Source organism: Micropterus salmoides, unplaced genomic scaffold (genome assembly GCF_014851395.1).
Source record: "Micropterus salmoides isolate LMB-PRFRI ecotype aquatic unplaced genomic scaffold, ASM1485139v1 Ms_hic_scaffold_17, whole genome shotgun sequence".
Classification (NCBI taxonomy): Eukaryota; Metazoa; Chordata; class Actinopteri; order Centrarchiformes; family Centrarchidae; genus Micropterus; species Micropterus salmoides.
Window position 1 is genome coordinate 21,013,563 of NW_024040817.1, and position 26,529 is coordinate 21,040,091.

The 26,529-nt window shown below is 42.0% G+C and overlaps 1 protein-coding gene across 2 annotated transcripts; it reads left to right on the forward strand.

Annotated features, from left to right (window-relative positions):
- Window positions 1–298: 298 nt before the first annotated feature.
- On the forward strand, window positions 299–26,112 carry snx13 (sorting nexin 13). 2 transcript variants are annotated; one of them, XM_038724685.1, is made up of 25 exons: window positions 299–462; window positions 8,573–8,685; window positions 8,781–8,883; window positions 9,057–9,146; window positions 12,285–12,406; window positions 12,517–12,635; window positions 12,915–13,019; window positions 13,155–13,243; window positions 15,127–15,210; window positions 15,375–15,513; window positions 15,653–15,741; window positions 15,973–16,072; window positions 16,706–16,899; window positions 17,147–17,251; window positions 17,376–17,546; window positions 17,709–17,778; window positions 18,500–18,642; window positions 18,808–18,915; window positions 19,026–19,136; window positions 19,330–19,491; window positions 19,797–19,868; window positions 19,970–20,115; window positions 20,530–20,598; window positions 20,679–20,791; window positions 23,581–26,112. In XM_038724685.1, the coding sequence occupies exons 1-25, from the start codon at window positions 451–453 to the stop codon at window positions 23,814–23,816; spliced, it is 2,865 nt and encodes a 954-aa protein (XP_038580613.1). In that variant the 5' UTR covers window positions 299–450; the 3' UTR covers window positions 23,817–26,112. The 2 variants fall into 2 exon arrangements, with proteins under 2 accessions (XP_038580613.1, XP_038580612.1); XM_038724684.1 differs by lacking the exon at window positions 299–462 and adding an exon at window positions 720–827.
- Window positions 26,113–26,529: the final 417 nt, after the last annotated feature.

Below are 26,529 nucleotides of genomic sequence, written 5' to 3' on the forward strand. Positions count from 1 at the left end.
TATGATTTTTTTTTTTTTTTTACTGTAGTAAATCTGAAATAGAGATATCATCGAAAATAAAGTGGCTTTAATTATTATATTTAATATATTATAACTTATCAGCCAATCATTGTTCCAAGTAAGATAAAAAAAACACTTTTATATGTCCACTGCACAGTTACATCATGAATTGTTAAATTATTCTTGTAAGTAAGTCAGTCGTGATTGTCGCTGCATTTGTGTCCGTCAATCAGTCACGGTGTGTTTCTGCGTCATCGCCTTCCAGCCAATCGCAGGGCGACGTCCCGAAACGGGGCACCCGAGACGTAAACCTTACAAACATGGCGACGCTCCGAAGAGAGTACGGAGATTGGAAATACGACCGTTTTTAACCGAGAAAATAACCTCCTCTTCGCATGTTACAATGTGGTGGGGTTAGCCGGAGCCACCGCACGCACAGCATTTTAGACGATGTTTGCAGAGGTGAGTTAGCGCCGATGACATAGACGCGTGTACGGTTACAGTAGTTTTGTTGTCCAGTGATAGATATGGCTAGTTAGCTTGTACTAGCAGCTAGCGCCTCAGCGTTATCCCCGCAGGTAAACACACAGATTGACAAGGAGAGGAAGGCACACAGCCGCTGTGCTCCCAGATAGGCTGTCTGTCTGCTATAAGCGGCGGTCAGCCCGGGATTACACAGTTAACGCTAGGTTAATACGATGGGTTTAGGATATCCGCACTCTCATCACCGTGCTGAAATTAGCTCGACACAGGCATTGTCAGGAGTATGCGTTTAGATTATGAGTACCGTCCCTCAACAGCGAATTTCTGCATCACAACAAACACAGGTGAGCTGGGCGTTAGCTGATTGAACGGCTAGAGGGTCTAACACATAAAGGCGAAAGAAAGTCACCAAATTGGTATCAGCAAGGTTGGTTAAAAGCACTGTTGTGGACTGCTGCTTCCCGCACTGTTTTCTCTATTAGTTAACATGTAAGTTGGTTACAAGCATATTAAGCGGTAACAGCTGATTGCCGGGATGATAAGAATGCGGCTGTATTTCCTTCTCAATTCACTTTTCCTTCAGGGAAAGTCTGGGACATCTATACACAGCTGTCCGATGGAGGTGTTTGCAGTGGCATTCGGTAGCCTGACTGTCTGTCCGAATAGCTCCCTTCTCCTGTCAGACAAACAACTGGCCTAACACAGGCTTTCCTTAAAATATTAATAAGGTGTCTTGAGTCCATTGCTGCTGGTCAGTGGTTACAGAGATTACGCCATGGCTTTGTGATCACTCAGCCTGACAAGCTGCTTTTTAGTGTGACTTGTGATGACATTGAAGATTTGCTATGGTTCTCACGTGATGCCGTTTCTCAACACAGGCTGATTTCCAGGCTTCAAATAGATAGATTAGTGACCATGACACCTGCTGACAAACAACCAAACTGCACTGCCTGCCTCACCTGAGCGGCAAGTGACCTAACCACATCCAGGCACCTCTCCAGCAGTATAAGTACAGGTTTATCCTCTGGCAAGGAGGCTTTATCCGCCACTGCACTATTGCAAATATGCATGTCTGTAGCACTTTATGGTGTAAATGTTCCTGCCTTGTAACCTTTAGTCTGAATTCATTGATGGGCTTTTGTTGGGCCTTCTTGAGATAAGTTTCGGCTTTTCACCAGCTTTGTAGTGTCATTTTTTTATTGTAGATTTAAGATGTAAGGTGCGGTCAGAGATACTACAGTAGATGTAGCAACTCACTTGCACCTTTAATACACACGGGGCCCTTTGAGTCATCGCCATTGTCATCATGGATCTTACATAAGAGGTTGTTGCCTCTCCGCTAATAATAAACCTTTAGTCCATTTGATTGACCTCTTCACCTCCTGGGTTTTGTCCCAGAAATAACATATAGTCAGATATTTGCACAGTATGTTGTAATGCATGTTGTGTTTTGTAGTCCTGTTGCACATTTGATAGTATAATCAGCTTTGGCTGTTGACTGTGATGAACTCCCACATAGTTTGATGAAAACACCCCTGCACACCGAGTTAGTGTGTTGGTGGAGAGGTTGTGAGTGCATAGTGTGTTCGTCCACAGGCACATAAAGTTATCGCAGTGCTTTTCACCTCTGGCTAAATCTCATTAAGGTGTCTTAATCAAAGCTTGGTCGACATTAAGGCCAGCACGCTGTCACATCAGGTCTGCTTGTCTTCTAGTTCACCTCTCCCTCCTTCCTTCAGTCAGTAGAAGTGGTTGCCCCGCCAAACAAGCCGACTCCTCTCAAGATATAAGCCCTGTTCAGACTTATGTCTACATCATGCTGAGACAAAGCCTGCACTTCGCATTTGGCGTCAGAATTAGACTTGTGTCACTATTTGTGATTGGATTTCACTTTTTTTTTATGTGTTATTTGCCTTTAACTGCTACAGCTGCTTAACAAAAACACAAAAACAAATGTGAGGCAACACATGTGACACTGTCACTACTATTGCAGAGGCTGGGGATCATTTCCCAGTAGGTGCACCTCTGGCTTGATTGTGTGTGGGGAATAACATAAACCACTAAACAAGCCCTCCTGGTGAAGCTTCTCACTAGAAGGTGAACAGAAGTAGCAGAGGGACTCTGTATGATCAGAGGAGGCATGTGGCTGACTTCACCCTCCCAAGGGTGTCAAGCTACAGCTCAAGGCAGCTGGTAGTACCAAGTTGGACAGAAAAATGGGGGAAGAAAATAGTGCTTGGCCATACATCTAGAGAGTAGATGGCTAACTGGTACCTCGCCTTGGCCACAGACCGTTTTTGTGGGATGTATGTGCTACAGCAGGGTCACAAATGCAAATGAGCACTGGTGCCAGAAAAGCATCAGTGCTCCTTTGCGCAGATTGTACAACTTTCTGGAATGCTACTGGAGAGGTGACAGACTAGACACAACAACAACTCTATTTAATAATGCTTTTTAAACATGTGAAAGATTTGTTTGCATTTCCTTATAATCCTAAATTCTTAGTTTTCACCTTTATACTCTTCTCTTATTCTAGAGATTTTATCCTTAGACTAATGTGGTAGTATGGTATAGTGGTTTCTATCATGGTGGTCCTGGCGGATTAGGCCCCACTCACTTTCACTCCCTCTCAGGCATTAACCATGGATCTCCCACAGGAGAGCTTTAATGGGCTGAGTTAACCTCTATCCCAATGGCCATACTGATCGGTGCTGCAGCTAAGCGCTTGTGAACTTGGAGTTGCAAAAATAGCAATATCCTCCCATGAGCAGTTCTCCCCACAGTACGCACAGCGTCTTGTGTATGTGGATTTGTTTTCAAGTTGCGCCGGAAAATCTGGGAAATGATAATCTTCAAGTCACTGATAAGAGGCTGTGTTTGTATGTCAGAATGTGCCTGGAGTCAAGGACGTCCAGTAGTGTAGCGGTCCTCAAAAAACATTCAGATTATGCACAGTTCATGTTGCTACTAGTTATTGTAAGTTTATGTTTTAGAGAGAAAGCAAGAAAGAGATACAGCCAAAATATGTATGGATATCTTAATATAAGACTAGACTTCTGATTTTGGTTATCATAAAGTTAAGAAATAGCAAAGTCACACACATTTCTGATAATAATTTAGTGTTGTAGTGAAGTAAACAGTGAATATTTCTCTACTTTATCCTCACCCATTATATCACTGGGGTAGGGTAATCAGTCGTATTAAGTGCATTTATGTATGCTTTTTGAACAACAGACACACCGACATTTGCATGTGCTGACATCTTGTTCAGAGACTCTAAATATTGTTACGCTCGTGTTTGTGTCTGTCAGTCGAGTGTACGGCTTGCGTAAGGAATTGCCTTGACGTCTAGATGTGTGCGTTCCCAATGGGCTTGGGTGTTAATCACTGGAACAGATGGTTCATGTTTAAAACCCTGTGTAAGCTGTAATGACTCAAGAGTGTCGGTTATCATTTCTCCTACGGAGCCAAACCTCCGCAGCCTCATGACATGGCCCTGCCGATGGCCTCCACAATCACTGCTGCTCGATGGTACCATTGCCATCACACCGGATTTACGTTACTAATTTGATCTACATTTAAAGACTTTCTCAGGGAGGCATTGCATGTAGTAAGATGAACTTGGACAGTATTTATTTTATGTTGGACAGTTGCCTTCACACCAAAAACATGGTGTATGTCCAAACTGACTTTCCTTGATTATTCTATTCAAACAAAATCTGTTATGGCTGTTTTGTTTAATTTTTTTATTTTTATTAAAGTGAATTTATCTACCTAACCAGGGTATCAGTGCTAAAACTACACCAGCCCTCATATTTACAGAAACTCTTGGAAAAAAACACTGCTTGTAGTTTGTTCTGGCACAAACCCAGCCCACAACCACTACATCAGTCTTGATGTAATTAAGATGTTTTTCTAAATAATTTGTCCAGCTCTGACTGATGTCTCTAGCAGTGCGTGTGCTCATGGATCCTGCGTACCAAGGTTTGTTGTTCACTAGATGGGTTCAATGAGTAGTTGCTGCTTCAGGCCTGGAGCTAATAAATGTGGCAACGATAACTGCAGTGAGCTGCTGAAAGCTTGTGAACATTGACAACCATGGAACAATCGCCTTTTCTGTGATTACTGTGTGGGTGAAATGTAAACAGAGTAAATGTGTTACTGCAGGTCAAGCTGTTCATTGATGTTTGCATTAAAGTCATTACCGAGAGTTTGATTTGGTTTTTCATGTAAATGGCAGCAATATTGTGGATGAAAAAGGTGTTATGGTTGCCCTGAAAGTGTCAAAGTTCAGGACACTGCAGTTCATTTGGGATACTAAGTCAAAGTTAGTAGCATAGAAACTGCTCTGTGACTTAGTAGCACAAGATAGTAGTTCTACCACTTCTAGCTCATCTGTGATAATAGTCCTCTTCTGTGACCAGCTTTATTCTAACCCTGCTATTTGTGACTTTTCACAGCCAGACTCGAAAAAGAGGAGGTAGTTTAGCCAGTTTAGACACATTCTGCAGCCCAGACGTCGGTTTGTTCACGTGCACTTTTACAATAAGCTGATTTATACATATAGAAAAGTATCCTGGTTTCTTAATATGGGTACATGATTTAGAGACTTATTTTTTTTAAACTCGTTATTGAACATGTTAAAAGACAACAACGAAAGAGCAAAATAAAAACAATCAACAAAAAAGATCATCAGCAGATGATCCAAATAACAGTCATGTTCAAAGGGGGTAGGAAGAAGTTAGAATAACTTTTCTTGTCCTACCCCCACTTCAATGATATAATTAAATTGTACTTAATTTGTACTACTTAAATTGTTTGTATCACTTAAAAGTCCATAAACTGTTTGGTTGAACCTTGCTAACACAGCTACATTTAGCTGGGAGATCTTATCTAGGACACTTAGTGTATACTGTTTGTTTGTTTTTTGCTTCCTTTTATGAAAACTATTTAATTTAAAACTGAAATTAAAATAAATGATAAGCTGGTTTCAGATGCTTTCACTCATTGTAAATGAGGGTTTTAGAGTAAGTGCAGCAGGTGTAAACATGTTGTAATGTTTCCTGCCCTAACCTGGTTTGTCCCTTTCACCGGGTTCATAAATGAAATGTGTTCTGTGAGTCATATATTCCAAGGCGTGCTCAACTATGCTGTTGCTTCATTAATGTAATGACCCATATGTTTAAAACCAGTTCAGCTGTCGTGTCTTGGGCTTCGCTCTGACAGGACTGAGCCTGTCTGTTAGTCGTTTGGTTTACATTGAAGTCAGGTTTTCATTCTTCCAGTGTGCTGTGTAATCAGCTGGTCCTCAGCTGGTGTGGTGACGGGATGTCACAAGCTGATCTGCAAGGTCTGAACTGGAGCCAATCAAGGGATTTTATTTTTAAATTGTCTAGTATCAGCTGTATGAAGCCTGATCTGATTAAGATTGTGTGTTCATTTATTGTAACCCTTATGCTCTGGATGCACTACAGAGCACCACACTGACAGGGACTGTCAGCAAGCAAAGCCGGCAGCCACCAATGTCAGACAACTGCATGTGTTAAATAGGCTAAACAAAAATACACAGTTCAGAATGTAGTTTTTCCTTTGCATTAAAGTATTTAATGATGAGATGCTGGGAATGCATTTACTTTGTCTATTATCACAACATGATGTACCCGCATATGCAGATTTTCATATATTCAAGATACCTGTGTCATGCTGTACTATGTTCAGCCTGCCTACTGCCATACTCCGAGCAGTTGGTGGGCCAACCACTAATCTTTTTGGAACTGATACTTGGTATGAGCAGACATGTAAATGGCCCCAGATTTGGTGTTAAAACAAAAGAAAACTTCAGGACATCCTAATCATGAGGCATGCATGTGTACAATGGCGCGCACATGCATGCCTCATGATTTTCATGGAATGCTTAAAATAGAAGTTGAACAAAACATGTTGTATTATTCTTAAACACTGTCCTATGCAGCAGCCCGTGATCAGTGGCCCTTTCTCCTGAATTATTAGAGGCATTTTCTATAGGTAATAGGTAAAATTGTGGATTGGCATATCAGAGCCACAGGCTGCACTTGGCCTGGTTCACACATTTTTGTTATACTGACCATATTCCTCAACAGTAGCTTGCTTTCAATTTAATCGAAAATGTATTGACACCGTAATGTGGCCTACTGAAATTTTCAAAACGGAAGAGGCACAATATTTGTTAAAGGTGTGTCAAAAAACATTTTTAATTAAATATTGTCGTGCTGCAGAGATGTCCTGGCCTGCACAACATATTCTAGTGACTTGAGAAAACATCTTTGTTTGTTACAGATCCTGGCAAAAATCGCACCATAATTCATTTTAATGTTTTTCAATGAAAATGAGAATAATGATGTAAAAATGACTATTCACCTAGTAACACTAATCATACTGCAATTGCAGTATTAGTCAAAATAATCACAACTAAGTTTTTTTTTTTTTTTCTTTTTTCAAAATCATTCAGCCACTTGTCATGCTAGGCATAGCACACAGGCCCATGTTTCCCGATTGCAATACAGTTGACAGCCAGTCTAATGTGTGTCATCCGATTGTCCATAGCAGGTTGTGGCGAAGAGAACAATGTCTCAGTGTCCTGAAGACGCTCTGTCTGTCCCTATCTGGCTCCAGCAGTGGACCTGCTTATCTAAGGAACTCGTGCAAACTAGTGTGAAAGTAGGGCAGCAGAAGATCAGTAGTGATGATCTCGGTCAGTGACTTTATCTGATGGCTCCCTGGTCAGAGTCTGAGGTATATACAGTGTGAGAGTTTTAGCGTTTAACCAGCTTTGTGTAGATAACTGCATTGTCACATTACTTTTTCTAAGGATTGCATGGCCTGGTTTCATTAATTCTTGCACCTGCAGGAGCTTTTAGGTTTGTGGAGAGCTATGGCAGGGTCATCCTTCAATACGGTATATCGGCCGATAGTAACGTATATAAACAAACAATCTTGTGTTGAAAAGTCAACTTCAGTGGACTCTGTACTATACAATGATGACAAAGTTGCTAAACTACCTCAAAACTAGTTTGGCTTGTCAGTAGGCTACTACAATTTCTAGTTACTTATCTTTGAGTGACAAGAACCCAGTCATACTTTAGTGTGTACCACTGAGCAAAACACTTGCTGTTGTGGGTGCAGATGGCATAAGAGTATTCATGGGGATTCATTAGTTTATCTTATCATATGTAATGTGAAAGCATCAGCAGTCATGATGGAGGTCACGTCCAGTGCGTTGAGCTGACCTAAGTGAGTGTAATCCCTGCCAGCCCGGCCTTGCTTTCCCACACTCGCATAGTGAGTGGGTATAAATCACGCACATGCTTTCTGGTGTTTTTATAATTGCAATAATTGCATCTACAGCATTGGCATTGTATGGGACTGAAAACATAAATAGAGCTAACGAGAGTAACTTACGTGGAACACATTGGGACGCTGGAAATGAGAGCTTGGCTTCCTTCACTGACAATAACAGGAAAAACCATAGGATATGACACACGAGTGTGCACACGCAGTCTAAGCCCGATACACTCTAACAACGCATCACACCACAGTGGCTGTCTTTTTTTGTTTAAATAATCTTTTCCTCTGCTGACATCTAAAGTGTAGAACAGTGTTTTTTCTGCTCTGTGGATGACATTGTGCAGTAAAATTCTAATATCAGTCTAATCATCTCATTTAGTCTGTATTGAATTGCTGCTGATTTATTGTTCTCTTTTTTTCTTTCACAATGGAGTGAGCTGTCGAGCCCAAACTGTTTGAATGAAAATATAGGACTGTTTACTGCATACAGTAAAGTGCAGTTTATGCAGTAACACCAGAACGACAAACCGTACCGTTCAGTGCCTTAATTAAAAATAATAAAGAAGATATATTTGGCATCTAGTACTAGTGTGCTTATTAAATGATCTCTCATTCAGTCTGTCTGTGATAGAAAGTAAATATCTTGATCAAGCATTAGGGTGGTAGTCTTTCTTCTCACCAGCTCTAATGACCTTCAGACTGGTTAAAGTATAAGCTGAAGTGCAGGGAGTATTTAACTTGTGTTTTGCGTCTGTGTGTGTTTTAGGCCAGTCTGTCCATCTGGGGATGGGGGGGTCTTGGAGTCGTGCTGTTCCTTGTCACCTTTGGACCCTTTGCCATATTCTACCTGGCCTTTTATATCTTCTGCTTCATTGGAGGGTGAGCAGGAAACCACACATCATGTCTTTACAAAAGCTTGGTCTTTCACAATAACCACGATACGCTGTTCTCTCACTCTCACTTCTGTTTTCCAGGGGCTTCGCGGTCACTCTGCTCTATGGAAAGATCAATTCAGAGAAACACCTGGAAAAGTGCGAGCATTCTTACTTGCCACCCACACAAATTGGTATACTGAAGGTAAGAGCATGCCTAACATTTGCACATTTTGACCTCGCCTAAACAAACAAATGAATTAGTTGTTAATCAAGTCTCTTTGTTGATGAAGTCTGCTTGCCAGTTACCATGCAAATTATTTCATTGATGTGATTGCTTACATTTCACTACGTCTCTTGTCTTTTTGTCTCCTTCAGACATTGGATGAGATGAAGCTGGAGATGAAGCCTATAAAGATTGACAGGAGACTGACTGGCTCCAGCTTTATAGATGAACCACTACAACAGGTGTGTGTGTGTGTGTCTGTCTGCGTGACTTCCTGTGCATTTAGCACCTGTGTCAAAGCCACACCAGCAATGTGCCAGCACTTTTGACAAAGCTGGGGAAACACAGAATTGTAAAGTTTTATAACATGACAATATTACATATGACCAGTGCTTGCTCTTTGTATCACCACATCAGCGAAAAGTTATTTTTCATTTGCAGTTGTTTATTACATACACCTAGCTAAAACTGTTGCAGTCTAATACAGTCCTGCAATATATTCTACCTTCATGAAGGTTGTTATGTGCAGTTTTTGTTTAAGAGTAACTTTCTGGACTTTTGCAGCCTGCATTTTGTTGTGGTGTTGAACTGTATTGCAAACTGTAGTTACTATGTAATGGTACAAATGTAATGAACTGTATAGCACTTACTGTGCAAGAAAGTCTTTCCTTTTTGCTTTGAAGAGTCCACTGCACTCTTCACTCAGCTATGAGGTGGCACAGCTGAGTGATTTGTGATCTAACCTGACCTCACAGAGCTAAACAATAAGGCTTACACACATTGCAACCTCGGGGCACAGTTACAGAACACTAAGGTTCAGAAGGTCTCACTTTGGGAAAAGCCTTATCCCCACAGACATAGCCGCCTTAATAATAAGCCTCACTTAACAGGCCTGAGTGTGTACTGTTTTCTGTCTTTGTTATTACTGTTGTTGTCTGAGTTGTACAGTGTTGTGGAAAGGAACTTCCCCTTTGGGACAATAAAGTCTAAAGTCTAGAAGCGTTGCACAGATGGAAATGGGACAACAGATAAGGAGAAAAGATAACAGGATTATGACTGGATGACAAATACTAACACTCTAGACTTTTTGGACACTGGCCCACTTATGTCACTGTCTGACCCATCAGCTGGGTCAGGTCAGCAACTTCGTGGCCTCGAGCCTTAAAGTAGTCATCACTGTCAAACACTGCATGACCCCCTAACGCGTCAGCGACTCATGTTCACAGGAAGTTGGTTCCTTGTGTTTTGTGTCATTGGATTAGTCTCGTGCAGGATGTATGTAGGCTGATAAATGCAGGCTTTTGTCTAGTAGAGAACCCCCCCCCCAGCAAATGAAAATATAATTAACCAGAAACTCGTCTTGACGTAATACTGAATTCATTTCAGTTCTGCTTCTATATGAGGTTGAGAGGTACATTAGGGTCACTTATTACATAGTGTTTGACATTGGATAATTTATTATTTTTGTGCTCATGATGGTAAATTATCTCTGTAAGTATCAGTACTTTCTCTGTAGACATCAAAAAATCTATTTTATTGATTTGACTTATGAATAAGTAGAGGACCACACACTGACCTGTTTTTTTTACCACTACAAGGCCCAGAAGAAAAGCATTTCCATTTGTACTTAATGCATGTAATAAGATAAAGCACTTATGTTGCCCTCTAAAATCTTATGTGACACTGTCCCGAAAACAGTGTGTCTTGGCTGACAAACTCTGTCTTTACAGAAAGTAGAACTGAAAGTTTCTGTGCTGTTACACTGGAAGTGTTGCACTGTTGCTCTTTTCATCATGTGACGCAAAGGACCAGTGTGTAGGATTTAGTGGCATCTAGTGGTGACGTTGCAGATTGCAACAAACCCTGAAACCTCATCCTCCCATTCCAGGCCCTCTCCAGAGCCAGTATTTAGTTTGTCCATTATGAGCTACTGTAGAAACGTGACAGTGCAACTTGGCAAACTCTGTGGAAGAGCACCCTGTAGATATAAAGTGCTTATTCTAAGGTAACTAAAACACTTGTTACACTGAGCATAAGTACAAGGAAAACTGACATGTAATAAACGGGTACAAGCTTTCAGCATGTTGTCCTCATTAAAGCAGCGTGGCCGGCAGAGTTAAGTACAGACACAGCAGTTTGTGATGGTCAGATGACACTGAATTTGCTCTACTGTGGTGCTTCTGTTCTCCCTTCTTCCCTGGGAATGCACACTAATCATTTCAGCAGCATGTGACCCTTGAGGTCGTGCACCGCTGAACATGACATCATGTAAACCTGCATGATGCTCTCTGAAAAACTATTTTTCTGGCACATTCTCTTTCTCATACAGCATTTACTAACAGTTCCATTGATTCATGTGTTGGCTTGATTTCATCATCCCTACTGTATGCAATGGAGAACAATTAAGTGATTGATTTACCCAGGTTTCATAGGACTCAAAGCCCAGTAATTTGTTCTCTGGATGTTTGTTAGCCTGGGAGCCAGATGAATCTGCCGAGCTCATGTTTCATTTGCTCAGGCAGATACGTCTGGCCATTGAGACAGAGTTACATTACATTACAATTACTCATTTAGCTGACACTTTTATCCAAAGCGACTTACAATTGCTATGTATCAGAGGTCACACGCCTCTGGATCAACTAGGGGTTAAGTGTGTTGCTCAGGAACACTTTGGTGGGTGTCACAGTTGGGAATTGAACCCAGATCTCTCACACCAAAGGCATGTGTTTTATCCACTGCCCCATCACCACCCCAAAGTTCTACACATAGTGGATCCGGTCGGGCCAGTCACAAACGTTTATCTAATATGGGGCAGGTTTGATACAACGACTGACAGAGGAGAGTCACCGATCCAGATTTTAAAAAGTCACATGTCGCACGCTTCGCTGATCTGATTGGTTGTAGGTCCATGCAGCGCAATGCACCAGGGTCTCAAGGCTCAGATCAGACTGGGCAGTGCTGATCAAATATGAATCAAGATTCTGTTACTGAATTGCCATTTCCTGCCTCAAATGTTTTTACACATTTTAGTGCACTATTTAGCTGTAATTTGAGAAGGTCTGTGAGCAGACAGCAATTTGTTTTCCTGCCTGAAAAAAGACCAAGCGCCGCACTAACTTGCATGTTTCTCTCAGCTCTGCGTCACATGCGTTTCATTGCTCTGATTGGTTGAGAGGCATTTTGGCACCTTTGGAAATTTGGTGATGCCAGGCTAGATGTTTGTTGATTGTCAGCGTCTAGTACAGATTGAATTGTATTTACTCTTGCACAGCCATCTGTTTACTTTCCGTCTCCTCCTCAGTCCAGTAACAGAATATTGTTTCTATTTTCTCCTTTCCTCCTCTCCCCTCCTACTCCTCCATATTTCTCTGTCCCTGTAGGTGATCCAGTTTGCTCTGAGAGACTATATCCAGTACTGGTACTACACTCTGAGCGAGGATGAGTCCTTCTTATTGGAGATCAGACAGACGCTGCAGAACGCCCTCGTCCAGTTCTCTACAAAGTACAAGACACATAGTCGCACATACGTGTGTATTTTTGTTTACTTTGATTTTTCAATTTTTTTTACCTTAGTGTGTGTGTGTGTGTGTGTGTGTGTGTGTGTGCGCCAAGGTCCAAAGAGGTGGACTGGCAGCCTTACTTTACTACTCGCCTGGTGGACGACTTTGCCACCCATTTACGTGTCTTTAGAAAAGCCCAGGATCGCCTCACTGACAGAGAAGACAAGCAAAGTAAGCAAACACATTTCATGCACACCTGCGCTCTCACTAGCAGTAGTCATTAGTATGTTTGTCATGTCTCCTGAGTTGATTCAGCCTGTCTTTAACGATGATTGTGATTATGTAGTTCTGAGCTTTAATCAGAGTTTGGTGATCCTATGATGGACTACACAATAAGATTTGATTACAATTGTGCCGCAAAAAAATTATTCCGTAAAGTGTTTGATAAAGTTAGATGATGAGATTTTGGGGTGGTGGTGATGACAATAAAGAAGAGTGATGTCTGAACAGGGGACATAACGGAGGAGCTGGTGGAGTCCTTCTTTGAGGCCGAGGTGGAAATGGAAAGGAAGATTTGTCGAGACGTGGTGTGCACTTCACACAAGGATGAAGAAGGTAAACACACTTCTGCAATGTGGCTACACTTACACTTCACACTGTCATGAAGAACTCACCCACAAATGTCTTGCCGTTTAGGGCTGTGGCTATTAAAAACTAAACATACGCTGTGTGTGTGTGTGTGTGTCTCAGGTTTTCTTCGCGACTTGTGTGAGTTGCTCCTGTATCTGTTACTACCTCCTGGAGATTTCCACAACAAGAACATGAGATACTTCTTAAGGGTGAGTGCATCTAAGATAAACAAACACAAAAGCTCGCTCTCACTCACTGTCTGTCAAACTATCACAACACACGACATCATCGGCCTGAGATGCGAATGTATGGTGTAAAATCACATTCGGTCACACAATACAGTGGGGAGAACAAGTATTTGATACACTGCGGATTTTGCAGGTTTTCCTACTGACAAAGCATGTAGAGGTCTGTAATTTTTATCATAGGTACACTTCAACTGTGAGACAGAATCTAAAACAAAAATCCAGACAATCACATTGTATGATTTTTAAATAATTAATTTGCATTTTATTGTATGACATAAGTATTTGATCACCTACCAGCCAGTAAGAATTCCGGCTCTCACAGACCTGTTAGTTCTTCTTTAAGAAGCCCTCCTGTTCTCCACTCATTACCTGTATTAACTGCACCTGTTTGAACTCGTCACCTGTATAAAAGACACCTATCCACACACTCAAACAGAATCCAACCTCTCCACAATGGCCAAGACCATAGAGCTGTGTAAGGACATCATGGATAAAATTGTAGAACTGCACAAGGCTCGGATGGGCTGCAGGACAGTAGGCAAGCAGCTTGGTGAGAAGGCAACAACTGTTGGCGCAATTATTAGAAAATGGAAGACGTTCAAGATGACGGTCAGTCTCCCTCGGTCTGGGGCTCCATGCAAGATCTCACCTCGTGGGACATATGTGATCATGAGGAAGGTGAGGGATCAGCCCAGAACTACACGGCAGGACCTGGTCAACGACCTCAAGAGAGCTGGGACCACAGTCTCAAAGAAAACCATTAGTAACACACTACACCGTCATGGATTAAAATCCTGCAGCGCACGCAAGGTCCCCCTGCTTAAGCCAGCGCATGTCCAGGCCCGTCTGAAGTTTGCCATTGACCATCTGGATGATCCAGAGGAGGAATGGGAGAAGGTCATGTGGTCTGATGAGACAAAAATAGAGATTTATGGTCTAAACTCCACTTGCTGTGTTTGGAGGAAGAATAAGGATGAGTACAACCCCAAGAACACCATCCCAACTGTGAAGCATGGAGGTGGAAACATCATTCTTTGGGGATGCTTTTCTGCAAAGGGGACAGGACGACTGCACCGTATTGAGGGGAGGATGGATGGGGCCATGTATTGCGAGATCTTGGCCAACAACCTCCTTCCCTCAGTAAGAGCATTGAAGATGGGTCGTGGCTGGGTCTTCCAGCATGACAACGACCCGAAACACACAGCCAGGGCAATTAAGGAGTGTCTCTGTAAGAAGCATCTCAAGATCCTGGAGTGGCCTAGCCAGTCTCCAGACCTGAACCCAATAGAAAAACTTTGGAGGGAGCTGAAAGTCCGTATTGCCCAGCGACAACCTCGAAACCTGAAGGATCTGGAGAAGGTAGGAGGAGGAATGGACCAAAATCCCTGGTCAAGAACTACAGGAAATGTATGATCTCTGTAATTGCAAACAAAGGTTTCTGTACCAAATATTAAGTTCTGCTTTTCTGATGTATCAAGTACTTATGTCATGCAATAAAATGCAAATTAATTATTTAAAAATCATACAATGTGATTTTTTTGGATTTTTGTTTTAGATTCCGTCTCTCACAGTTGAAGTGTACCTATGATAAAAATTACAGACCTCTTCATGCTTTGTCAGTAGGAAAACCTGCAAAATCCGCAGTGTATCAAATACTTGTTCTCCCCACTGTATGTCATATATAACCTGTTAATTTGTCATTGTTAAGCCACCAGCCAAATGCTGCTAATATTACTTCCCAACAACCGGAATAGGCTGCACTGCTGTACCAGACCATGTGATGGCATGTTTGTAGTGTAAATTGTTGAGTGTGCCTTGAAATGCAGTGGCGTGGGTTTTTTTAGGAGGTGCTGGCGCGTGGTGTGCTACTTCCTCTGATCAACCAGCTGAGTGACCCAGACTACATCAACCAGTTTGTCATCTGGATGGTGAGAGCTGACACTCACACTCACCCATACCCCCTACTTATAAGCTGCTACTTGTGTATATAATATAAAGTTTTCCAGGAACATAAAATTGGGACAGAAAGAGCTTTTGGGACCTGGGATGGATGTATGTATGTTAATGTATAAATGTATATGATTTTGCATAGATACGGGACACCAGCTGTAACTATGAAGCCTTCATGAACATCCTGAAGCTGACAGACAAGCCTCCAGAGCTGGAGGCTGTCAAGGACAAGGTGCTGGAGGAGCTGCAGTACCTCCGCTCCCTGGACACCGCTGGAGACGGTGGGCACTCACTTTTTCCTCATTGACTCTACTCCTTGATAATTTGTCATTTGAGCACAAGCACATACGTAATGTTTGGCTAACTAAATGCACCACTTTCCTCTCCTCCCTTTTATGTGTTTGTCTCTCTGTCCTTTAGACATCAATGTGATCAAGAACCAGATTAACAGTCTTCTGTTTGTGAAGAAGGTGTGTGAGACCAGGATCCAGAGACTACAGTCTGGCAAAGTGAGTAACAGCACAGCCTTGTAGTGCTGCCACTGGACCATCCAGTAAAAACATACAATACTATTTGTTAGTTTGATGGTAAAACATTTTCTGCAAGTACCAACTGCAGTTGCTCAAAGTCAGTTTGTTAGTTGAGTTTTATCTTTTGGTGTCAGCCAGATTAAGAATTCAGTTTTATCGTTTCTGCTCTGTGTACCAGACTTTGCCTATGTTTTTTCCTTTGCCGTGTAGGAGGTGGATGCCTTGAAGCTGGCAGCCAATTTTGGCAAGCTGTGTGTTATCCCACTGGAACACATCCTCGTCCACAACATAGCCCTGCAGTTCTTCATGGGTAATTCTGGAAATGCATCATCACATACCACGGATGCCAAACATCACTGTAGTCCCCTCACAGCCTTACTCCTATAACATTTCTGTTAATCATCTTTATAATCCATAAGTTATTCCATCTCTCAAACTCCTTTTCAGTCCCACATGACCTCGTCAGAGCTTATAAAAGGTCACTCCACTTTACAGATCAGATTACCAAAGAGTGTTTGTGCGTGTGTGTGCAAACCAAGTTCCGTCAGATCTGGTGTGGAAAATGAGTAACATCCCTAAACGTTGTTCCTGGCTCTGTCATTGTAGCACTTATGGAGAATGAATGTTTAAGTTAAAAACACATTTTTAAAAAGACATACAGTATGTTTAGATCAGTTAAGTTGTTAAAAAAACAAAAAACAAACTGGAAGGAGCAAGGCCATGGTATCATAACCTTGTAACTTATTTTTATCTTGTCTAAAGGAGTTAATTAAGTGTCTAACAGTAGATGGATCTTTACTTACAAGATCACTAGACACCGCAAGCAGCCAAAGTGCTAAATTTGTAAGCCACTGGTCCACTCACTATGTGTATGTATGTGTAACCAAAGTGTCATAGAAGACAGACACCATTTGGACCAACTCTTGTGTGTCTGTTGATCCAGACTTCATGCAGGCAGCGGGGGCCCAGGCAGAGCTGTTCTTCTGGCTCACTGTGGAGGGCTACAGGGTGACGGCACAGCAGCAGCTGGAGGCCATGCAGGGCTGGCAGAAAGATGGCAAGAAGCAGCCCAGCGCCACCAAGGGGCTGCTGAAAGCTGCTGCACTGGGTGTCTACGAACAGTACCTCTCTGACAAGGTAGGAGGCGTTACAATCACACAGGTGTTTTTAAGCCAAAAGCCATTTCAGCCATGAAGGACATTAAAACTAAATAAAAATGTTTTGGTCCTTCAGAAGATCATATTATACTTATTAACTGTCACAATTTTGTAAATTACATACAAATACACTTGCTTTAAAGCTTTGCTTTCTTCAGCCTGTGTGGGTTAATATTTTATGAAAACATCTAATGATGTAAATCTGCTCTTTTTTTCTTCCACATCAGGCGTCTCCCAGGGTGCAGGTGGACGAGGCGTCTATAACAAAGCTAGGGGAGAAGCTACAGAAAGATGACCCCACGCCAGAGATATTTGATGAAATCCAGAGAAATGTACAAAAAAGTTTTATCTGTATTTGAGGGAATTACATGAACCATGACAACATTTCATTTCACTTATTTGCATAGATTTTGGTATCTCTGTTTGCAGAAGTCTTTTCTTCTAATTTTACTCCAGGTATATGACATGATGCTACGTGATGAGCGCTTCTACCCCTCCTTCAAGCAGAGTCCTCTCTACGTCCGCATGCTAGCAGAGCTGGACATGTTGAAAGAGCCCAGCTACCGGGGATCTGATGATGGCGATGGAGAATCCTTCAACGGCTCTCCCACAGGAAGCATAAACCTAGTAAGTCTTCTTCACTTCCTGTTGCAGGGCTCAGAAAAAATGCTGACGTAGATACATGCCTGGTATTGTTTTTGTCGCCCATCATATACATTGTAAGCAGCACTACACTGTGTTACTGTTGGCAAACTGTGTACTTAAATGATGACTCCTTGTCATTTTCAGTCTTTGGATGACTGGGCCAACTCCTGCCATGATGAATCTATGCACCTACATGCCTTCATCTCCGACACAGGTACACACACACACACACAGAGTCCTTTTGTGAGCATTATTGCCATCAAGTCTATAAAGAGTGAGGCTGTGTGTTTTCTTTAATATCACAATGGTGCTTTTTGCTCAATGTTATATTTTTATCTGTCATTCTTTAATGAAGCGTTGTGAATATAATGGTTATGGGTTTATGCTAGATTCTGGCAACTTGTGTATGCATGTCAGGTTAAAAAAACATGTAATTTGACTCACTTCACTTGATGTGGAATTTGGGTGTTGGAAATGGTTATGTTGAGTGTGTGAATTGTTTGAGTATATTGGATATCTGTTAGCCCCTATTTGGCCCTCCCTGCATGTTTTTTCTTTCAACGTTTCACCTCCTAGCTCCATTCATTATTTCTGCTGTCACTTCATACTGTTCCAGTATTCTTTATTTCTTTCATTCCTTCACCTTCATTGTTTTTCTGTTCTTCCTTTTTCTTCCCTCCTTCCCTTTCCTGTCATTCTGTCATATTTTCCTGTTTTATCACATTTCTACACCCTCTGCTCTGTGCTCTTTTGCTTGCTCCCTACACACACACACACACACACACACACACACACACACACACACTTTGAACCTGCGCATACTTTTCTTTCCCCTTCTTTCATTTCTGCTTTCATCCGCCCCTCCATTCCCATTTTGGATGTATTACCGGGCGTGGTAGCTGACGCTTGTCTCCCCGGCTTCTGGGGTGCCGCAGGGGTTTGCAACGACCACGGTAAAACCTATGCGCTGTACGCCATCACTGTGTTCAGACGCACCCAGGACGGCAGTGAGGACTGCTGGAAGACCTATCGCCGCTACTCTGACTTCCACGACTTCCATATGAGGATCACAGAACAGGTGTGTGTGTGTGTGTGTAAATTATGGTATTTGTGAATCAGTTGCTCTGAAGTCAGCAACATTTCTATCCCAGAAGAAAGTTAACATTATTGTTAAAACATGGAGCAAAAACTCATGAACTCGGTTGTCTCCTCCTGAGTGTGATAAATGGTTCATTCTGTTTAGTTTGAGAACCTGGCGTCGATCCTCAAGCTGCCAGGGAAAAAGACCTTCAACAACATGGACAGAGATTTCTTGGAGAAGAGAAAAAAAGACCTCAATGCTTACCTACAGGTAACAGTCTTGTATGGTATTGTTGACTAGTCAAATACATTTTGAATGCCTTTGTTGCCTTGCATCATTTTGTGGAGTGTATGTTAATGACTTTTGTATGTGCGTTCCAGTTGCTGCTGAATCCAGAGATGGTGAAGGCCTGTCCAACTCTGATTCCTTATGTTTATGACTTCCTAGAGAACAAGGCTTACAGCAAGGGCAAGGGAGAGTTTGCACGCAAGGTCAATAAGTGTTTCAGTGTCATTTATTTGCTACCAAATAACTGCAAATATATAATTGATATAGTAAGGATTTTAGTGGGTCAAACATATGAATGCATACTCTTAATCACAATAAAATGACTCACTGTACAGATTACTAATTTGTAACTGGTTATAAAATACATTTTTTGCTTTTGTTTTATCCACCCATCAGATAGACACATTTGTAAATCCTCTGAAGAGCTCCATGAGAAATGTGTCCAACGCAGTGAAGGCCCTGCCAGACAGTCTGGCTGAGGGCATGACCAAGGTCTCTGATAACATGGGCCGCATGTCAGAAAGACTGGGCCAGGACATTAAACAATCCATACTCAAGGTAACACCATCACATAGTTCGTTACATACTAAAAAAGGAAAGCAAAGCAACTGTTTTTGTTCTAGTTTAACTTTTTAATTAGTGTAATGTGTCTTTTTCTGTGTGATACTATCATGGTGTGTTAGCGTAGAACCTACTGGCGGGGCTGTGGTTATAATGAGTGGACTCCTTTCAAAGCACCAGTCCTCACAAATCATGTCCCACTAGCCTGTAATTAACTGTAATTAGCCCACAATCATCCTCCTTCTGACAAGTTACTTCATCCAGCTTCTGACTATCTAGTGTCGTCTTCTTTTTTTTCCCAGGTGCCTCCACTCCTCCCCAAGACTGACATCGACCCTGAACACTGTCGAGTCTCTGCTCAGCTTGATGACAATGTGAGTCAGTGGGCATGATGTGTTCTTGGTGTTTGTTTTATTTCTTTTATAAATAATTTATTCTGGTAAAATGGCCAATACGGTTTTATTTGCGTGACTAGGTGGATGATAACATCCCGCTGAGGGTAATGCTGCTGCTGATGGACGAGGTGTTTGACCTCAAGGAGAAAAACCAGTGGCTTCGCAGGAACATCAAGAACCTGCTGCAGCAGCTCATCAGGGCCACATATGGAGACACCATCAACAGGTCAGACTGGCAAAAATAGGCACTACTTAATATTATATTTAATTGATGTTTATAACCTAGTTATAAGTTACTAAATAGGTTTCTGCACCTACTAGAAACTTGTCTATAAACACAACCAAACCATAGAGTTGAGCTGTTTTGGTGACATGAAAAGAGATGGCTGGGTATTTGAACATTTAACCAAAATACAGAATTTCATATAAATATGTAATGACCTATGAAGTCACTGTCTTTACTGCAAAACCAGTTCCACTGGAACTGCAAACAAACTGCAAAAGTGTGCATACTTAAACTGAAGTACACCCATGTTCTGAGCTCTAGAAAATCTCTCACTCAGAAGTCTTGTGACAAAACAAAGCAGTAAATAACTTCACACAGAGCACAACCTGACTCATCTGTCCTTTGTCTCTGTAGGAAAATTGTGGATCATGTGGACTACTTGACCTCGCCAGAGCAGGTTGCAGACTATGTCAAGAAGTTCAGGTAACCCTTCCCCTTTTCTTTCAAATGCCTCTTGATTGTCAGAGTCATGAATAACCCTCAGTGGCTCTGTCTCCGTGTAGGGATTCCTACTGGCCCAACGGTATTCTGGCTGAGACGCCCCCTCGTAGGGACAAGAGTATCCGCATGAGGACACGAGTAGCTGCCAAGACCAGCCTGCTGGGCATCATGCCAGGTGAAAACACAGACCCACATTATCTAGTTGGTACCCAGCCCTCGTTTGGGACTGCTGCATCCACTTACTCCTCATCCTTGAGGCCCTGTACAACTGAAAAATACCGTTGGAAAACACTTAAGACGCATAAGTCTCTCCTTTTGTGAGGGATGTGAAATTAATCAAATTTTATTTTCAATTATGATTTCTCTTCCAATAATTATGAAACAATAAAACTGAGAGAAAACATTTATTGTGCTGCATTCCCTTTCACAGTGATGCTCTCGTTTTGTCTTGTGTTATAAATCCAGCTCACCACTTTCCTTTACAGCAGTGGCTCTCGCCCCTCCCTAAAAGCCCAAATTCACTCTCAGCCAGGCTGTGGCATGTTTAGTTCAGCTCAAGCCAAGATGACCAGAGGTTGTAACTGCTATAACTTGTCAGTCATCATTATTAGCTAACAATGGCATTTTATACTTCATAAATCAACGGCTATCTGACTTTTCCTCTTCTCATAGCTTAATATATTACATATTATTTATACTTTTCTTACTCAGCCAGCTGAGCACCGACACCCCCGGTACCGGGGGCAGCACGCGATTTTCGCACAAAATGCAAAAGGAAATCCGTGGACAATCCTAATATTTTGTCCCCCTATGCGTGCTACACACCTCTGTGAAGCTAGGAGGCTCGGCTAGTATCCCAAACCGACCATTTATAGCCACATCAAACACCAATTATCTAAATGAACTTACAATACAATATAAATCGCTCTGTAATCACTGTACATGGCTGCAGTTATAAGCGTCCAGATATCTCTCATCTCATCCTACACCGCAGTCCGACCACTCTAAAGAAAGCTCAGCTCCAGCACTGATAACTCGTATCACTCAAATCACAAAATTCAGTTTCAGTTTCAATCACAAAATTCAGAGTTATTAGCCGGATGATGATGAATATAATAACAAACACACCAATATACATATACAGTTATAACTGCTGACTTACTTTTTCCATTTTCGCTGTTTTCAGTCCAAAAGCAGCTGTTTTCTGTGTGTACAAAAATCGCCCCAGGCCGCCATCTTGGTATTGCACAATACCTGAGCTCTTAGGTTTCCTTTCTCTCGTCAAAATGAAGGAGAGAAGTGCTGCTTTGGAAAAAGCCCCTATCAAAGGAGAATTATGCATCTAGGCCTAATGGTTGAGGAGTTATTAATGAATTTGGGTATGTTATTTTAGGCGCTATTCCTAGAAATGGGGTCAAATAGCTGGAGGTTTCCAAGTGTTTTAAGTAACACCACAGTTGAATTGAACAGCGTTGTATAATGTAACGAGTAGTCGTCAACTCATGAGTTCACCTGTCTCCTCTCTCTCTCACTCACTCACTCACTCACACACACACTCACACACACACACACACTCACACACACACACACACACACACACACACACACACACACACACACACCCCCACCCCCTTACCGGCCTATCCGCCCGCCAAAGTAGTGGTTGACCAATTTTGGCTGATTCCAATATTTTGAGAGCAGGGTGGCTGATATCAAAACAAAGAAAAGTCATGTATAATTCTATTATTCCATGCACAGCACACTCTAATATGTATGGTTATCTTGGCCAGTAACATGTAGTTTTTATGAATTAATAAAATACATTGGGTTATGCTGTAGATTTCAGAACGTGATTGGTGTCTAAGGGAGAGTGGAGTACAGTTTGTCAGAAGTGATGTCATTCAACTGTATTATTCTCTGCAGTAGAACAATATATATATTTGAAGCCAGCCAGTAATGGTTTTAGATTAGATCTGATGTCAATTAGGATGATATATCGGCCTTGTGAGTGCAGGTGTTATTAATCAGTTAGCTTATCACTACCCCAAAGCAGTCAACCTAGGGGAAAAACTGTGTTGCTGTCATTCTCCTGTGCTCTAAGATGCTGTTAAAGTTAATAAAAAAAGATAGAAAGATATAGATATGTATATATGAATGAAGCATTACATTTTTAAAGTTAATAAATGTCCTATGTCAGTGAGTAATGGAATTAAATAATTGTGATCTCAGTATTGAGCAAAATAATCACTTGATTATGACAATGATTTTTGTCATAATCAAGAAGCCCTACTTTGTGTGGCTTGTCCAGGTTTATTTTTTATTGTTGAATGGGCATTTATTGTTCCCCCGTGTGCCAGATGGTGGGGAAGCACCCACTGCAACTGTTGTTCAGTTGCACAGCGTGTTTTCACCCTGTGGCATCAGGGGGCAGTATGGGCCAAAAACAGTTACTCAGTGAAGCAGACAGTAATATAGTGTTGAGTAAGTAAAACCACAAATACTGAAACAAAGCTAAAAATCAAACAAAAGACTGAGCAGCACACAGCCACTACCCTAAACTCTTCAATGGTCCTAGGTGGCTGAGTATTGAGTGTCCCCTCACACAGATGAGTTCAGCTTCTGTGTTAACAGGCATCTATCTACAGGGGTGTATCTGAGCCTGATAGGAAGAGGACACACAGAAAACATGTCATGTTACATCTGTAAGGCAGTATAATCATTTCATCTGTCCTTTTGAACATTTCATTTTGTAAAAGGTTCAGGTGGTATGTTCATTTTCCCCAAGTTCGGTGCTTCATTCTTGCACTAATGCCACACCAAAGGTGCATTTAAGTGATCTAAGTGCTCCTCTGGTCAGCTCAAGTCCTGCACTGGTGTGAGCTCGGGGCAAAAATGAACCCACATGGAAAACGCTCCTCTTTTTCATTTTGCACACACTCCTGACTCTTTCTCTCCCTACCTCAGATGAGCTGAAGCACATCATTGGAGCGGACACCACAAGAAAGGGCATTCTCCGCGTCTTCGACATGTTTCAGTACCAACCCATGAACCGCCGGCTGGTCTACGTTTTCCTGGAGGGCTTCTTGGAGACGATGTTCCCCCAGTACAAATTCCCTGAGCTCTTTGTCAAGCTGCACTCCCGCTCGCCACGCATCCACAGATATGGCCAGAAAGTCAAATCGTCATCCCTCAAGAGGTGACAAGAGAGGACAGATGGAACGGGACATGGGCCGACTAGACACACACAGACTTGAGAGTGAGAGTGGGGGGGCTTAATGTGAACGGTGAGGGGTGGGTGTGTGTGATTTCTGCCCTTCCACTTTCCTCACACACTCTTTTTAGTGAAAACACTCCAATTATCCAGCTGATTATTTCTGTCATGACAGAACTGAAGGATGAAGACACACTCTGCCCTCCTCTCACTCTGAGACACACACACATGCGCAAACATAAATCCTGTAATTTGCACCAAGACTGAACATTGCAGTCTTTTTCTTTTAGTATGTATTGTTTCCTCCTCCTTTTTTGGACTTTCACGGTGTGTTTAGCTTTATCCTGGGCCAGTTGATGCTGCTTTCCTGCGGTCCAGAGAGCAGACCACAAATGCTGTATTGATTTTTAAACTGCAGGCGTAGATAGCGTAGACCCACACCTTGCCTTACCTTCCGCTTCTGTCTTTTGGCCGGCACAGTCTACCATCTCAGTGACCAGCTGTAGTCAAACTTACCCTCACGCTGTAGACATTTTATCTGCAAAAGCTGCACACTTGCTAACATACAAATTTTGTTTTCATAGCAACCAAATACATCAATAGCACTGGGTTACAAAGGCGCTGTTTTTAAAATGTGATTGAACAAACATGGGCCGAAAGGATGATTTTTATTTTTATTGTCCACATTTTTTCTAGCCTCTATGCTTCTCTTGAGACATTTTGAGGCTTTTTTCTATCTGAAGTGTTCCCATCCCCTTTAATGCTACTGTCAAAACCAGTGACGACCAAAGCTCATACTGTTACGTGTGTGTGCACTGGTTTGATGTTGGGATACTCTGAACATTACTGTGCTTCATATCGTTGACGTGTGAGCAAAGAGAATGCAAAGTTGACCTTTCAACAACCTGAAAGGTGAGACTGGGAGGACACACTGGGAGGCTCAGCTCTAGGAGACACTGGCTGTCAGAGCGCATCATCAAAGAATGTACTCTGGTCTATTCTGTATTCGGCTCGTGTAGAAGTGTGTGTGTGTGTGTGTGTGTGTGTTTGTGTGTTTAGCATGAAGACGCAACCCTCTTCAGTCAGAAACTGTGCCAGTGCGAGTTAGTGAACCAGCCTTAACACTATATACAGTATATACTGACCAAGAGACGCACGCTAGTAGCTCTCCTTCACAAGACTGAACGTTACAAGGAATCAAGATAGAGATATGGAGATATATCCCTAATCACTTTTATTCAGAGAACATGTCTTTAATTGTGTGCAATATATTTTTTTTCTTTAATGCATGTGCATTTTGAATCATTGTTAACTGAAAAGAGTAATTCATATTGTTTTAATAGTTGAAAACATGAGAGGTTTCCCCAGAAATGTCGTCTTTTCCCAACAACTTAACATTCCGTTGTTGTAAAAGTACGTTGTTTATTTTAACAGACTTGTTTTATAAGTCTGAGGGGTTTTTTGTTTTGTTTTTGGTGTGTGGGGGATATTTTTCACTTATCCCTCGCCCACTCAGTACAGACTCTGTGTTTTGGGTATCAGTTGGGCAGTGGTAGGGGGTTTTCCTTGTCGCAGCCCAATGCGCTATAGCTAGGTCAGAAGCGGCCTCAAACAACTGCTTCTTTTTAACTCATGAGTGGCGTTTTATGCATTCAAGCCTGTTCTATTGTTTAGATCGTTGTTGCCCCTTGTCCACCTGTCCAATAGGCTCACAGGAGAGCCATGCCGTATGACCAATGGAATCACTGCTAATGAGCACTTACCGTAGCTACTGTGGGAGGGCCTCTCTCATTGGCTGGACGGAGCCACATTCTGCTGCAGTCATTGGACGTAACTTCCTCGTCCGCTTTGATTCACTTGGCCTGAGCAGCCCTGGTGGACTCTGATTGGCTGAGTAGGAGGACATGAACTGGAGCCTCATACTAAGAGGTGAATATTTTGTCCCCATGGAGGAGGTGCCACCTTCAACCTTCTGCACACCTCTCCATACAGGAAGGCTTGTATTTTTTTTTTTTTAACCCCAGTATTTATGATAATCTATGATAATGAAAATTGTCCATATATGTGTACAGTATGTGTTAATAGTGTGCCTAAATGTACTGTCAACTCTATTTTCATATTTTTCTTTAACCTAAAAAAAATCAATCAGAATGTCATGATCGTTTTACACGACAGAAAATGACTTTAGGGTGTTTTTTTGCATCATGCTTATCAAACTCTTCCTTGTGAGCAATTGTGCTCAGATCAGTATAACACTAATAAAAAGGTAACTCAGACTAACTGACCCACAGTGTGTATGCTGTCTTCAGTAGGTTTGCTTGCTGCATTTGTGATTTGTAGGTTCTGTGAATGGGTGCTACGTAGGTGCTCTATTAATGAAAACACTACTGATGCAGCTGAAGTTTCCCAGTTTAAAAAAAAAAAAAAATTAGACAGACCCCTAACTGACATAAGATAATAGCCTTGCTCCTGGCTGTCTACAGTGCAGTCTGTAAGTATGTGGACAGTGTTGGGTCTGTGGTCCAGCACATTAGATATAAAATTAAATCTGTAACTAAGACTGAAGTCAGAAGACAGCTGGCTTTAATTTGAGTGCTTACATTCATAGCAGTTCCTTTTCTGCTAATGACGGCTCTCTGTCTGAAGTAAAAGCAGTGCCAGCCAAAGTCAGTTTGCAGCCCAGAGTAAAAACTGAGAAATTA

Bases quoted from the DNA above. Each gene is read 5' to 3' on its own strand.
- snx13 (XM_038724684.1), top strand. From the start codon at position 780: ATGAGTACCGTCCCTCAACAGCGAATTTCTGCATCACAACAAACACAG. The intron at 8,686-8,780 runs GTGAGCAGGAAA...TCTGTTTTCCAG, and splicing joins ATCTTCTGCTTCATTGGAGG to GGGCTTCGCGGTCACTCTGC. The intron at 18,643-18,807 runs GTGTGTGTGTGT...CATTCTGTTTAG, and splicing joins ATATGAGGATCACAGAACAG to TTTGAGAACCTGGCGTCGAT.